Below are 15666 nucleotides of genomic sequence, written 5' to 3'. Positions count from 1 at the left end.
GGGAATGAATGACTTCGTGACTTGGGTGAAATTGACGGTTGATATCCATATAATTTCATTGATTGCGTAACACCACCCTTCCGAGAGCCCTCTCTGGGATTTCACTAGGTTAGGTATGTTGTTAATTTCATTCACAGGCATGGGGATGATCTTGGAATTAAAGATTAGAACCCAAAGAACTAAGTGTCTCTTGGTTTGCACTGTGAAGCCAAAAATTGTGACTCTTCAAGTTTTTTTTTAAAAGGGTTGGAAGAGACCAAGAACACAAATCGAACACATTTTGCCAGTGTCTCTGTGACCTCTATAATTATATCAATCAAGTCTCATGGTAAAATTTTCAAGTTTCTGGAAGAATTTTGAAGTCTTAAAAGATCCATTTGACTTAAAAATTGTTCAGAAGAAAACATTAATCTGATATCAATATTAGATAGCAATATTTCATGTCAATGAGTGCTAAACTACATATAAATGACTGTAATTTCAGTTACGTAAGTCTAAGACTGTTGTGCAGAAAGTTAACAATCCCTGCTTTAGTCTACAAGCAATTTGAACAACAAAGGTATGTCAATTGTTCATGAGAACTAAACGAAAATAGTTAAAACCAATGTGTCGATTACAACAGCCCTTAGTTAATATATAAAGGTGTGATACAGTTTCGCCAAGGCGGTACTCTCAGTTATATGCAAAGAACTGCAGCTATGTTCCAGAAAAACGACAAACATATTTGGCATGGTAACCTGCAACATCAAGCCAGAAACATACTTTTAGGTGGCTCAAGCAGGAGAATGATGAGTCCAATTCCAACAGGTGGATATACCATTTCCTCCAATTAAATAAACTCTCCATATGCAGATTAATGAAATCCGTGAAGTATAATGTAAAAGATGCTTTAATGCAGCAAGTAACAACTTTAAGTGATTGAGAGTACATTTTGCCAGGTCGTTCCAAGCTAATGGTGTCTACGACGATCCTTCTCCCGTGATGAATAAGACTGGTAATCACGATCTGCATACACAGGAAGTTGCCAAATACAGTCAATCAGGAGTCAAGACTAAAGATCAGACAAAAGTATAGTGTTGTTTACCTCGAGAAGAGTGATGTTTAGGTTTCTCTGAGTGACCTGCAATATTTAGATCAGCTAGAGTAAGGTAAAAGCAGAAAAACTAGCCAATCAGACATAGAAGAGACTGGACATTAAACATTCACGAGCCTACATGAATGTTGAGAAGTCTGGAAATTAGACAATCACTAGTCAACCAGAGCTTACTTTTGTCTCTCGAACGATGACTCCTTTCCTTGGATTTTTCTCTGTCCCTTTCAAAGTCGTCTCGCTCCCTTTCCCTGTCAGATTCCCTCCCCCTATCACGTTCACGAGACTTTAGTCTTTCCTTATCCCTCTCTCTCTCCCTGTCCCTGCCCCTGTCCCTCTCTCTCTCCTTGTTCTTTTCTCCACCAGCATCTGTTCTATGGTCAGCTCTTCCAGGTTCTTCTTTTGACTCCCCTTCTGAAGGCATGCTTTTAGAGTCATCATCGCTCTTCTTTGAGTCCTTTAACTTATCAAGGGCAGCTTTTGTTACTGCATCCTTAGCAACTTCCTCAGTATCTTCATTCACTGGTGGAACATCCACCAAACCTTCCTACGAAAAAAAGGAGGGGGTTTAATATCAAATTGGACATGCTCTATAGCAGATGGCTATCTTATTGAAAGACAGGTAAATGCTCTACCTTAGATACAGGAAGCAATGGTGAGTCCCTTGATCTGTTTGATGTAGCAAAGGAGCCTCCTTCCTTGCACACAGGAATGTATTGTGCTTTTGGAAGGCTGTAAAGATGAGCGAGAACCCTGCAAACTTCATCTATACCAGCCTTGTCTGCATCAAATGCTTTCCACCAAGGAGGATTCTCTGGGAGGGGCACTTGAAATCTACGGGCTGCAGCATATACAACTCCACAAGCCACAACCTCACTCTTGAATCTTACACAGAGTGTTGTGCGCAAACTGCTCACAAACAAAAGCACCCCAAAGGTTTTGTAGGGGTTAGAAACATTACAAATCTCTGGGCAATGAACTAAATAAATTTTTCAGGCCAATATATTATTGATCACTTCCCAATTAGTTAGCTTCATCAAAGAGTACCATGACACTAGTTATGAGAAAAAATATAGATGCCAAAAGAAACAAGATACCTTGATGAAAGAACTTCCCACTACATCCCATTAAAGGTTTGAAAAAAACAATAGTGATACCATGGGCCGAGCATTAGCTTGGACAACTTAGATAATAATGATGTGGTGGGGGGGTTGATTTTTCTTCTTGATTTGGTATGCAATGCCTCTATTGTCACCAAACAAATACTGTATAGCGGATGCCATCTTATTTATATTCTTCAACTATTTGTTAATAACACAAGGAAAAGGATGTAAGCAGCACCTGGTTTAATTTAAAACCAGCTATGACATAATAAAACGAAAGAGATGGCTATATTTCCTTTACTTGGAAAAACGAATAGAGTGCAAGATGGGATTCCTCACAACATAGAAATTGGGAATGGACAAGGAGAAGAAATTTCAAAAGAAAAACAACCACCATAAAGCTTTTCCCACTTACAGTTTTTTGATTTGAGTAGATACCTTAAGAACTCAACATCTTTCTTCAACATCAGTTACATGACTATTTCATTTTAAAGGACAGATATGGATCTTGAAAACTGTTATTATTTATCATGCCACACCTAAGGTATGAACTAAAAGATTTAACTAATTTTCAAGCTATTATAAGAGTTTATGCTTCCAAAAAAAAAATGGTACACCTTTTAAGTGTTTGAAGTTGACAACACAACATAATATAGTTAGAAAGATGGCCAAAACACAAATATATCCTTAATCAATTTTAAAGTACTGAGGTATTAAATGTCGACATTATTCATGAAGGTAATCAAGTGCTATTACAACTTTTAGCAAGTCAAAAAATACTCTCTGTTGTCAACACCAACATAAAGTCTGTAGTCAACACCAACATAAAAAACATATTCAGATAAACATAACAACACCTAAACAATACTCACCTGTCATTTGCAAGATTCCAAGCCTCTTGTCTCAATTCTGCGGGTGTTTCAAGAGTTGCAAGGTAGTTTGATATAAATTTATGAGGATGCTCGACGTGGCAGATGAAACCCATCTCTTTTAAAAGATGCCTCTCCGTTCTGATCAGGTCTGCTTTCAAATCAATATATTTCTGCAAAAGAGACCATAAATATTTGAAATGGGAACACCAACAAAATGTATCAACTTTATGTCGTTACAATACGTAGAAACTCCCAAACACCAATGAAATGTAAGAAAATGCAAACTTGATGAGCACAAATGCATTTGAAGGAACCACCCCTAAAAAAATAAGGGTAAAAAGGGAAGCTGCAGGTAGATGATTTTACTCATGAATTAATACTTAAAAGGTTGGCAGCGACACTATCAGCCTCTATTGAGGTCTGGTGACTTCTTTTTTTTTTTTGAAACTGAGGTCTGGTGACTTGTAATGTATCAAAACTTTGATCTTACCATACTAAAAATATTATTGTAGACAAAAAGGATTTGTAGAATTTACCGAAATTGCATTTGCAGACCCTTCCAATTGGGTATTTCAAGAACAAAAAGAAAATAATACTGATATAGAACACACGAAAAAAGTAAATTTCCCCAATATATAATGAGTAAAGCAAATTAGCATGTAGAGAGAATTAAACTATTTCTCAAGTAAATGAGATATCAAACCTTCGAAGATGTATCCAGATGTTCTACAGGTAAGTTTTCTCTCCTACATTCCATTCTGTGGAAAACAACAAGCACCTGCCTTGCTTTTCTCGGGCTTTCTTCGAGTTTTGATGCAAGCCAAACACAACTAGCAGCAACCCTCTGCAAGTTAACACAAAAGAACCACACATTAGCACGAATAACACACAAAACTTTAGAAGGAAGTTGGAGTTGGGACAGAGGGGAAAAGAAAGAAACCTTCACATTAAAACGGGCAAATGATTTCTTGCTGTAGAAGCGATGAAATAATACTTGACCAGTGGCCATTACAGCTTGGGGTCTGCAGATTATAGTGTTAAGGAGACACCCAAAGCCAAATACGGGGAATTTTATATCGCAAAAGTAACAGCAAAAATCAACCCAGTCGTTATGATTCATATACCTTCACATTAACTCACATAAAAAAAAGGATACAATCTGAGCAAAATCCCACTTTCTTGGATGAGATCACAACCATAGATTCGAAGTGCTGTTTCAGTCACTTCATCAATTTCATCTTTCCTAGAAGGCGAGTTTATAAGCTGCTCCTCTGCTAGATAGAATGTGTCTATTGCCGTGTAAATCATAGTTGAACTTCAAGAATCCCCTAAAACTGCAACAAGAAACGAAAATTCGGTAACCCCACATCACCCATCTGTGTAAACAAACTTTCCAGAACATATTTGGATCATAATCAAATAAACCTACACGTATTAACAATTCAGGTTAAAAAATCCCAAGCCAAAAACAAGAAAAAAACATACCTTTTTTTATCGACCCATGAATGAATAACTATACGATTTGTAACGGAAAAGGAAAATACCAAGATACCCACAAACCCTAGAATCCTAATTGAAAAGCAGTATAGTAGAGTTTCAAAGATTCACCTGGGGTTCGATGACGACTGTAGAGAAAGAAGAAAAAGCAATCGTTGTTGAAGCGCTGATTTCAACTATTAAAAAACAAAGGTTTTATATACAGATTTTATAATTTAGAACCTTTGCAAATTAGGATTCTCCTTCCGTGACTTTTTAATTTTTTAGAACTCATCACTTAGGATTCGTTCCTTTAAAATATTATAAATATAATTAAATAATAAATTATTTCAAACTGGGCATCTATTTTTAGGAAATGCTCTTACTTTCGTTGATTCATTTATTTATTTTTAATAAAAAAAAATTGTGTTAAGTTGTATCATGGATGTGTTTTTTAGAACTCATCACTTAGGATTCGTTCCTTTAAAATATTATAAACATAATTAAATAATAAATTATTTCAAACTGGGCATCTATTTTTAGGAAATGCTCTTACTTTCGTTGATTCATTTATTTATTTTTAATAATTTTTTTTTGTGTTAAGTTGTATCATGGATGTGCCTAGAGAAACAACCATTTGAGGTGTAGATGATGAAGCATCTTCAGATCTGTTGTACATACTTTTTGTCTCTCAACAAACAAGATGAAATCACTATTCTCTCAAATAATAGATTTTATTTATTTCGTAACGTCATCTTTATATCTCCTTTCTTAAATTGTTAAACTTTCGAGATGAACAGAATGATCAATATCAAGTGTTGAGTTTCCACGCTACCCTTGATTCAATTTTGAATTCTCAATAAAAACTTAGTAATAGATGGTACGCTACTAGTTATTAACATGATGATAATGACAATCTTCATTCCCAAGCAATAATAAACAATAGATATGAGATACAGTATGGCAAATCCAAAAGTCAAGCCACAACCATAACCTATTAGGACAGACTGCCAAGTCATTTCACTAAGAAAACTCTGATCATCTTCTTCTTGTTCAACCGAAGATACTGGTACAGATGCACTCTTATGCTTCCCACATTCATTTGACAGTGGAAATCCACACAAATTAGAATTTCCAAAATACGAGTCATTTGGAAATGTATTGAACTGATTGCTATTAGGAATAGGTCCAACAAGATGGTTGTGTGATAGATTTAGGACTGCAAGAAATGTGAGACTTGCCAATTCCTCTGGAATTTTGCCGGTAAGATGGTTAAATGAAAGGTCCAAGCTTCAAGAGTGCTCATGTTCCTCATTTCAACAGGAATGTGTCCTGTGACGTTGTTATGAGATAAATTCAGCAGCAGAAGTGAATTCAAGTTCCCTATGAATATAGGGATTTCTCCTTCAAACTTGTTCCTTGACAAATCAATTGTTGTGAAGATCTTGTTGAATTTAGTGTCTTGATTTTTCATCACTAATATCATCGATTCTGCATAATCATCTCTATAAAGAATACCATGTGTAGGACTTTGGAAATCAAAAGTTTCCTCAAGATACTCCAATCCTGATTTGTGTGCATCTATGTTCATCATAGCTTTGAAACCTTGTACAACCTCCATAGGTAAAAAGCCGGTAAATGAATTGTTGGAGAGGTCAAAGATTCTCATATTTGGAAATGGCGATTCTGTTTTAAGAGCAACGATGGGTCCATAAAATCTATTAGATTTCAGTATGAGAAGCTCCAAGTCTTGCAATGTTTCCAGCCAGGTGGGAAATGTGGAATAGATTTTGTTGTTTCCCAAATCAAGGACTTGTAAGGATGTACAATTGAGTAGTGATGTTGGGATGGGACCTTCCAATTGATTTTTGCTCAAATTAATATGAACTAGTGTAACATTCTTTGGGATTTTGTTTGGGATGGGTCCATGGAAGTTACTAGCTCGTAAGTCTAAGACCTTGGCAGCAGTAAACAAGCAATTGGGAATTTCAGCACTCAAATTATTGTAAGACAAATTTATGATATAAAGTGAAGTTGATGTGCAAAAGGGAGATGGCAAAGGTCCTCTGAGTGAATTTGATTGAAGATCAAGTACTAACATTGTCTCCCAAGGTAGATGGTCTAAGCCTGTAAGGTAGTTGTGAGAGACATTAAGGAATTGCAATGCACTCAAACCCCCAAACCATTTAGGGAACTGGCCTTGAATTTCATTCTCCGAGAGATCCAAAATCCACAACTCCTTAGTGTTCAATATGAAATCTGGGAAATCTTTCACACGACAAGAGCCTAAACCTAAAAAATAAAGAAGTGGAAAAGCGGTGTTGATATTGCTACTCCATGATAAAAAATTAAAATAAAAAATATTTATTTATTCTTCATTTTCTTTGGTATGCTATTTGATTCTATGCAAAAGACTAATTACATCTAATTACAATCACTGAACCAGATCAAACCTATTCAATGTAAATGGTCATGTAATAATCTCAACAGAAAAATAGTCAAAACTCGAATATTGTACTTGTCAAGAACATCGGAAACCTCCTATAAGATTCGTTGTTTTCTGGTAGTATAAATGAAAAGGGAAGAAAAAGCATACAACAAGAGAAGTACACCTAATGCTTGCATGGAGGCTGGAGCTAAACCTACTAGTCATATTGTTTGGATTGCTGCATCTTAAGAATCATTCAACTACGGATCCTAAAGCATCAAGAACCACTGGAAGGACAAAACCAAGAAAATTGAACCCACCATTCGCTTCTCTCCACCGACAGGTCTAAATGTTATACATCCTACTACTCCAGCACATATAACTCAACTGTTATCGCATGTTCCCCTCCCGCAGCACATCGATCATGTCGAATATCCGCTTCTCTTCTTTCAACTTCACCTATATTCAGAACCATCCATTGTTATTTTGTTTTATTTTGTAAACACAGCAAGGTTAGATAAACCCCTGTGCAAAAACAAAAGGAGGTGCTCCTATCTATACAGAAATACATCCACTGATATTCTTTGGTGAAAGTAGAATAAAAAGCTAGTCACAATAGCCAGAGCAAAATAGTTGGAGGGATTTCAACTATATTTGAAACTTCTACTTTTAACTGCATGTGTTTCTTGAGATACAGTGAAAAAGCGCATGAAATAGAAGTTGTAATAACAAATTTAGACATTTTAAAGTTTGGATTACCTTCTTAGCAAGGAAAAGTATAGCATCAACTGTCCCCTCTGCATAGATTGATCTACCACAAACATTGTGTTGAAATTCAAAAGAAACCCTGAAAAAGAGAAACCAAATTAATGCTTGTTCAATTTAAAGATATTGGCAAAAAAAAAAAAAAAAAGGATAGACAGTATTACGTTCCGTCTGGTGAGGTCAGATGGTACATGTGGAAAGCATGGCCTAACAAGTATTCTTCTGGGACACCAACCATCTCAACTTGTTGCACGGGATCTCGTATTAGTTGTACCTGATAGAATATTCATGAGGATAACTAGAATATTCTGCTAGGGATCTGAGAATATATACTCCTAACTTTTAAAATGCAAATTATAGAAGAAAACATTCAAGGCTTGACAGCAAATTAAATTTCTCTCTACGATACAACTCCAATTTAATTTTAATCTTTATATCATTCATTTTCATTCTCGTTTCCTCCCAAAAACTAGAAAATGGCTGAAAATATAGTAGACCTTTTATCTCTCATTTCATTCTCTTTTCCTTCCAAACTTGAAACATAGTTTGGAAATATTCGATAACTGAATTGGCAGTCTGTACCACCACTCAGAGCTGAAAAAAACACTCAGACAAGGCTAATAGAACATTTAAGCCATACAGGATGTTCTATAATTTAGTCTAGACTTTTTGCTGGTATTGAAATAGTGCAATGGATTTAAGAGAACGTGGTGAGTTCTGCTAGATGAATGTCCATGAGAGAAGGAGAAACATAAATCTGCAAGTTACCTAGACGAATGTGTGTCCCAAGAAACGGGTTGCAGCAGGGATCGGGAAACCCCAAAGCCAATTGGCACTATGGGAAGATATTGGAACTAGATGGAAGAAGATATGATATAGGAACTAGATGGAAGAAGATATGATATAGGAGAAAGAAGTATCACAATAAAGTGCCAGGGACGATGATAGCTTTGGGAGAAAATATAGTGGATGTACTCCGTACTCTTTATCTAACAGAACTAGTCACCATTTCAGAAATTTGATTCAGTATACAGAAAAGTTGTAGAGTGAAAAGCGCCATTTTGAAGCAATACACAGGAGTGGAGAGAGGTGATACATATATTGTACTAGTCTGATGATTTTACCATCAAATCCTTTCATGAAGCCCATTGCAGCTATCTAAAACATAGTTTAAGTCAAAACACCAAATAACTTGTTTATGGCAGTTATTGCCACTCAACTTGAGCTCCAGCCTAGACCTGAATCTCCATCAATGACTATGAATTTAGATGCTTATAGTCAAGCTTTTTTCTATGCTATCAGATTCTTTCCCGGACAACTTATTTATACAGGACACTAAAGTTGGGGGCATTAGAAATTAGTCAAATCATACAAAGATGAACTCCTGTTCATAAAAGCATGGAAGACCGTGATCAAATGAGTAGAGTAGCATTATTTCATAAGAGAGTTCTATTTAGTGAAAAGGATAAAGTCCAGACGAACTAAAACAGTAAACTCGAAAGAGGAATGGAAATTTGAGACAGGAGGATATGGAAGAGCCATGATAGGACAATGTTTTGTCGTTATTGGATAAGCAAAGCAGTAGACGCACCTCATCCAAATCAAAAGAAACTCCTAGTTTCTCAAAGCAAGAGATAACAGCCTTCGCAGTTCCAGAAGTGTCCAGTTTACTTGCTTGATGAGACTCCATCACCTTATAATTTGATAAAGAGGTCAAAATTCAAACTAAAATCACAGGATACTATAAATCAAACTGAATGTACCGCTAACACATTGAGATGAATAAGACAACAAGAGGATCAGTAAATAAGGAAATAACAACGGGTAAGCAAAGAAGAAAACAAGATGCACTATGAATGCACAGATATATAGACATGGAAATAAGCATACTTCACATATGTGGTTGGATACCCAGATTTACCTCAAACAGATAAAATATCTTACTGTTAAACAGCACAATCAGAAAGAGTCAGAACTCCAATAATTCTTCACAGACCAGTTCCTTCATATTTCAGTGATATAAGCATGAGGTTTGTCCACTGTATCTCAAATCAGAAGCAGAAAATAATAAATGAACCAATCCTAAGAAGACAGTCTTTGAATTGCTATGTTTAATCCAAGAGCACACAAACAGCCAAAGCGTAACCTAAAACACAGGCACAATACCTTGTGGATACTGAATGATCTAGTGCGTTTGGACAATATTTGGTTGAAGTTGAACAAAAAAAAATTGAAGATGAAGTTGAAAAGGAGTATTTTGATGTTCAGATATCCTAACAAAGATTCCGTTTGACTTGACCAACGTTTATTGGAAAAAGCAACCCCAAAGATGTGGGACCAAAAGCGGTTAGCGGTCGTAGGACATCACCTTCCTCAATGCAATGGAAAACGAGGAGCACGGAAGCGATGAAATTGCAAGTCATTTCAGAGCCCTTAATGCTCTGCCTATCTCTCTCCATCCATGAACTGTAAGAGACAAACCAAAACCCGGTTGTAAAAGCAACAGCTGCTAAAGAGCTCTTCATTGAGTGAGAACAGCCATTTTAATCGGGCAGCAGCCAAGATTAAAAATCGCCATCCAGTGGCCCACTGGACCAATCACACATGAAGCAAACAGCTGGTGGTTTAATTTGTCCCTTTCTGCTGTCCAATTTGCCCAATCACACAAAAAGTCCAATTCTGTTGTCTGCCTCACAACTTATTTTGTAGAGCACTTCAAAGAAACAATCAACGTGTTCCAGTTCTTAATGGTACAGTGACCTTCAGAAAGTAATTCCCAATAGCTTTAAAATCTTCTATAGCAACATTAAATTTTAAAAGCCATTTGGGTCTCAATATGCAAATCTCCGGATGAAAAGACTTTGTGTTAACCTCGTATACATGTCAAGGAAAACAGAAACTGAGATATCAATGCAAGTAATGCAACTAAGAGCATTTTAGGGAAAGAATGAAAGCATGGAAAAAATATAGTCAGCATCTCAAATCAGTATGAAATATGCAAGAGTTTGATAACCAACGGTCAACTAACATGGCAAAGGAGACAAACCTGTAAACTGTACCCAGAGAAAGCTCCGGGGAATTGTTCTGCCATGATTTCCATGGCTGCGAGAAAAGCTACCACCTGAATAGATACAATCATACAGGTATACCTCCTGTTAAACTACATTCTGGCATACTATTGAAAGAAAAAAGAAGAGCAAAATGTATAAACCTGCTTTCCCATTTGTGGGGAGATCACAGCATAAACTTTTGAGTCTGCCACTGTTTTGTACAGCTTCTCCCTATCTCCGCCAGTTGTTCCCATTACAAAAGGCACTCCAACTTTGCTGTATAATTCAGCATTATCTGCAGGTTCATGGTGGAAGCAAGAACATTACAATGGCTATGTCAATGGCATCTCCAGCAAAGAATGCAATAGATATCACTTTGGTGCTTTTGTATTTTATATCTCATCCCACACCCTTTTCTGACCTCCACTAAAGACATGCATAAAAGATATCACAGGAACCTACCTATGCTGGTAAATTTTATTTAAGAATCTCAGCATCAAGATGATTGTATCTATTGACAAACTTTAAACTTTAGCATTTTATCAACAAAAAAAAATTATAAAACTTCCCCAGATACCAAAATTTTAAGTTGCAAGGAAATCTACATTTTACAAGAATAAAATTTTATGTTTTCCTCTCAACACAACTGTGGTTTCATTCTACTAAAATTATCCAAAATATCACAAAGGAATGGTTCTCCATGTCTGCCTATAATACTTGGCTTCTGTTGGTTCCAGCTAGTCACTGCATTCTCCCAAGTATCATTCAATGAATACCATAAAGGTTCCAAGATATACACACAATTTGCTAAGTTACAATGTAGCAAGATATATCATACAGACCCAACAGAAGCTTCACAAAGAGTAAAAAAACAAAAACGATCTTCTGTGCAAATTGTTTTGTATTAGTAACCATGCCTCATGCAAAAGCTAGCCATTAAAAACATCATCTCTGTTAGGACTTTGGCTCTCCAAAGCATTCTCCATAGCCGCTGAGTAGATACACTAATTTCTAGTTTCTGCTCTTGTCCACATCATTCTGCCCTCCGTTTCACCTATTCTTGTGCAACCATCGTTCTTGCATATGAATTTGTCTACTTCTTCCATTCCCAAGACTAGATATCTCTTCAAAAGAATACTCTAAGGCTGCACTTGCTTCTTGTGATAAGGTCAACCAATGTTGCTAACCTTTTTTTTTCTTTTTTTCTTTTTTGATAACCGAGAAATCCCCAAGGCTAGTAGCAGATGGTTCAAAACTTGGTGGATAATGGACCCACCCCTCTACCTTTCTCCACTTAAATATCATGCTTTTGGCTGAGGGGGGGTTCAAAGATGTGCTGTGTATCTAACCCACATTCACGTGATGAATGCTTGCCACTAGATCAAAGCCCAGAGGCAATGTTAGCACCTATTGTTTATGATAACATGTGGATATGCTTCATTCAAGATTGTGATCCCACACCATTAATAATGAAACAACATTTATAAGTAATAAAACCCCATAAATTTCACATATGACTTACTACATGTAGGACATGTTCATTTTTCTTCAATAGGACTACGGAATTGTTTGATCTTTATTTTCATTATCAGTGATTCGGAGCGTCTAAAGTAGTTCATAGAGAATACTTGACCTTATTTTCATATGAAGATAACCAAAAGTATATGAACATTGACACCAAACACGAAATATCAGAACAATAAGAGCGTATTGGAACAGCCTAAAGCTATTGGAAGTGACATAATTCAGCAGATTCAAACTGAATTGATGTATCACAGTAAACTTTTGAATCTTCGTCTTACCATTCACTGCAGCAGGCACGGTGTAGTCCACTACAATTAGATTGGGATGTTCCTCAAATACAGAGGACAGCACGTTTTCTCTATCTGAAGGACCATGCACAGTTATCTCTTTTCCACCCGCCTCCACAGTTTTTCCTTCATCTTCTGGACCACCAAAACATATAGATACAGGTTGAAGTCCCGCAGAGATTGATGCTTCAAGAACTGCCCTCCCCATTTTGCCAGTACAACCATTTACCTTTACATCAAAATAAAACCCCCCAAAAAAACCTTAACTTTTGCTTAACCGATCTAAATTAAACAGTATTCACATATAACATTGCTAATACCACAAATTCATTGTCAATTCAAAATCATTAAAACGACATAAAAGCCTACCATTATAGGGAGTGGCTCGATTTTTGACTTAACGGAAACCTGAACATTTTGTCCTGAAGTAGAACACATCTTCACCGAATATTTCCGACCTCGAACAAAACTATTACAGTCATTTTTGCTGTTTGAACTGTAACGAAATCCTCCTCCATTAATGTAATCTGGAACTTTGATGACAGCCAACATTGTTTCACCAAAGAGAATTGATGACTATGGAAGGGATGTGGCCGCTCAGAAACCTACTAACTTTAGGTTATTTGGGAGTTGGATACTTTTTATAATTATCACGGTCATGGCCAATTAGTGGCATAAAACTTTAGTTGCTTGTGGAATGTATTGGCCGGATAATTTTACTTAATGGTTTGAATTATTGGATATTAATTTTTAAATTAAATAATTTACTAGCTAACCTATAAGATATTTTTTGGTTTGGTAACAAATTATCAATTATCGGATGATTATTGAGCAGTGTATCGGATAACTTATAAGAAGTTCGTAGACTATTTGACAACGAGAAAGAATTTAAGTTGACATTAAAAAGGTGGAGCTGATTGAAGAGAAGATATAGCATACAAGTAAAAGTCAAGGATATGTTGACTTCAAATTGGTTACTCATATTTTTATAAAATTGCACAAAACCAGAGCAAAAAACTCATGTCAATTGGCTATAGATTGAAAAAGAAGCGTAAGTATATGGTAATTCTTAATGGGTTAACAGTTTATCCAATAAGAAAATTTAATAATACGCTCCTACACCAATAAGCCATTAATTATAAAATTTTAATTTGTTCTCCAACAGTTTATTCGATAATTCAATACCAATAAGCCAATTTTGCGGTTAGCTTATCGTTACGGTTTGGTTTTGAACACCCCTATAAAACTTAGATTAATGACACATTTTAATATTCAAAAAAGAGTTAAAACTACCCTTCAATTGTTCGAAATAGAGCGCATACCCTTAAATTATAATCTGACTCAAAAATACCCTTCACATCATGGTATTGACTCAAAAATACCCTTCACATCATACTATTGACTAACTTTTATCCCTCTGTTTGATGGAATGAAATGTGGCATCCCATGTGTATTAATTTACGCCACATATAATCTACACACAAGCACCCCACCACACTCCATCAATTAAAAGACCCAAACCTACTCATTAAAAGACTAGAACCATCCTTAACTCCCGTAGTTATGATTTCCTTGATTCTCATTGTTACAGCTGCCACATTTAATTTGCAACAGTTTTTAAGCAACTCCCCTAACAATTTACGACAGTCAGACACCCCTGCTTGTAGGTCTGGCTTTAGGAAGAACACTTCAGCTAGTTTCTAAGCATCTATTTATCACATTGAACGTGCGATTAGGTTGCTCTGCAGCTCACTCCAAGCCTGATCGTATCCATTTTCTTCCTAACAGCTCACTCCAAGCCTGATCGTATCCATTTTCTTCCTAAAAAAGCACCTGCTTGATCAGGTAGCACATTTGCCTAATTGTCATTTTGAAAAATTAAACATAGCACCCTTTGTTAGCTATGTCTACCAGATGAAAACTATAGTTTAACAAATTAAATAGTCAATTAGAGCCCGTTTGGATTGGCTTAAAAAAAGTAACTTTTATGTATGAAGTGCTTTTAGAACTTTGAAGTGCTTAAAATTATTTTTATAAATAAGCAGTTGAGTGTTTGGATAAAAATGTTTATGATGTGAATTTTAGGGTTAAAAGAATAAAAAAAAGATAGTTTGAAAATTTAGTTAAAATATAAGGGATATAAAAGTAATTTTCATGGTCAAAGAAAATGACTTTAAGCACTTTGGAAAAAAAAGTTAGGAATCCTAACTTTTCATTTTTGACTTACTTTAAGAATTTTATGGCTTAAAGTCAGCATTAGGCAAACACGTCCAAAAGTTAAAAAGGGGCTTTAAGTTGGTTTTGACCAACTTAAAGCCAATCCAAACGGGCTCTTAATAGTTTTCTTAAAAATTGTTGCAAATTAATTGTGGCAGTCATAATTACGGGAGTCAAGGAAATCATAACTACGAGAGTCAAAGAAATCATAACTACGAGAGTCAATGATGGATTTGGGTCTTTTAATGAGTGGATTTGGGTCTTTTAATTGATGGGGTGGGGTGGAGTGGGTGGGTGTTTATGTGGAGATCTTACATGGCGTAAATTAATACACATGGGATATTATATTTTATTCCGTCATACGAAAGGGTAGAAGTGAGCCAATAGCATGACGTGAAGGGTATTTTTTAGTCAATAGTATGAAGGAAAACATATTTTTGAGCTAGAATATAGTTTAAGGGTATATGTGCTTTATTTTAAATAGTTGAAGGGTAATTTTGACGCTTTACTCTTTAATATTTAATGAAATTCAGATATGCTATCGTTAAAGTTTTTTATATATATATATATATATACAAAGTCATTAATTATTTTAAAATTTCTTTTCAATTTCAATATATTGATATACTCGAGATATTATTGATATTAGTTAGGACTTCATTAATTTTAATTTTAAAATATGGTTTCTATTTGAGTTGATATTATGGAAATTGTGAACGTTGTGTCATTAGCAAAATATTTCACTAACATTATTCAATTTCAGAATTGTGTGAATCAAGTACTGTTATTAGTAGTAGATTTATTGGAGAAAAGTTATATTGATTTTCAAAATAATAGAACAACTCTTTTGATGC

The 15666-nt window shown here is 35.5% G+C and overlaps 3 protein-coding genes across 3 annotated transcripts; all 3 read right to left on the bottom strand.

Annotated features, from left to right (window-relative positions):
- Nucleotides 1–447: 447 nt before the first annotated feature.
- Nucleotides 448–4837, bottom strand: LOC129886256 (cyclin-L1-1). Its single transcript, XM_055960855.1, has 10 exons — nucleotides 4674–4837; nucleotides 4222–4399; nucleotides 4006–4087; nucleotides 3769–3909; nucleotides 3066–3235; nucleotides 1726–1999; nucleotides 1268–1637; nucleotides 1085–1120; nucleotides 929–1005; nucleotides 448–737 (listed from the first exon to the last, which is right to left on the bottom strand). Exons 2-9 carry the CDS (start codon nucleotides 4371–4373, stop codon nucleotides 950–952), a joined length of 1281 nt encoding a protein of 426 aa, XP_055816830.1. The 5' UTR covers nucleotides 4374–4399; nucleotides 4674–4837; the 3' UTR covers nucleotides 448–737; nucleotides 929–949.
- A 917-nt stretch (nucleotides 4838–5754) lies between these two features.
- Nucleotides 5755–6642, bottom strand: LOC129883998 (receptor-like protein 12). The gene has a single exon (XM_055958387.1). The coding sequence runs from the start codon at nucleotides 6640–6642 to the stop codon at nucleotides 5755–5757; it is 888 nt and encodes a 295-aa protein (XP_055814362.1).
- A 240-nt stretch (nucleotides 6643–6882) lies between these two features.
- Nucleotides 6883–13226, bottom strand: LOC129886255 (4-hydroxy-tetrahydrodipicolinate reductase 1, chloroplastic-like). Its single transcript, XM_055960854.1, has 8 exons — nucleotides 12965–13226; nucleotides 12587–12824; nucleotides 10946–11079; nucleotides 10781–10855; nucleotides 9326–9427; nucleotides 7899–8008; nucleotides 7729–7816; nucleotides 6883–7428 (listed from the first exon to the last, which is right to left on the bottom strand). Exons 1-8 carry the CDS (start codon nucleotides 13145–13147, stop codon nucleotides 7360–7362), a joined length of 999 nt encoding a protein of 332 aa, XP_055816829.1. The 5' UTR covers nucleotides 13148–13226; the 3' UTR covers nucleotides 6883–7359.
- Nucleotides 13227–15666: the final 2440 nt, after the last annotated feature.

The sequence above is a fragment of the Solanum dulcamara genome, chromosome 4, assembly GCF_947179165.1.
Source record: "Solanum dulcamara chromosome 4, daSolDulc1.2, whole genome shotgun sequence".
Lineage (NCBI taxonomy): Eukaryota > Viridiplantae > Streptophyta > Magnoliopsida > Solanales > Solanaceae > Solanum > Solanum dulcamara.
Note: the sequence above shows the minus strand (reverse complement) of the source record. Positions and strands in the feature narration are given on the sequence as shown.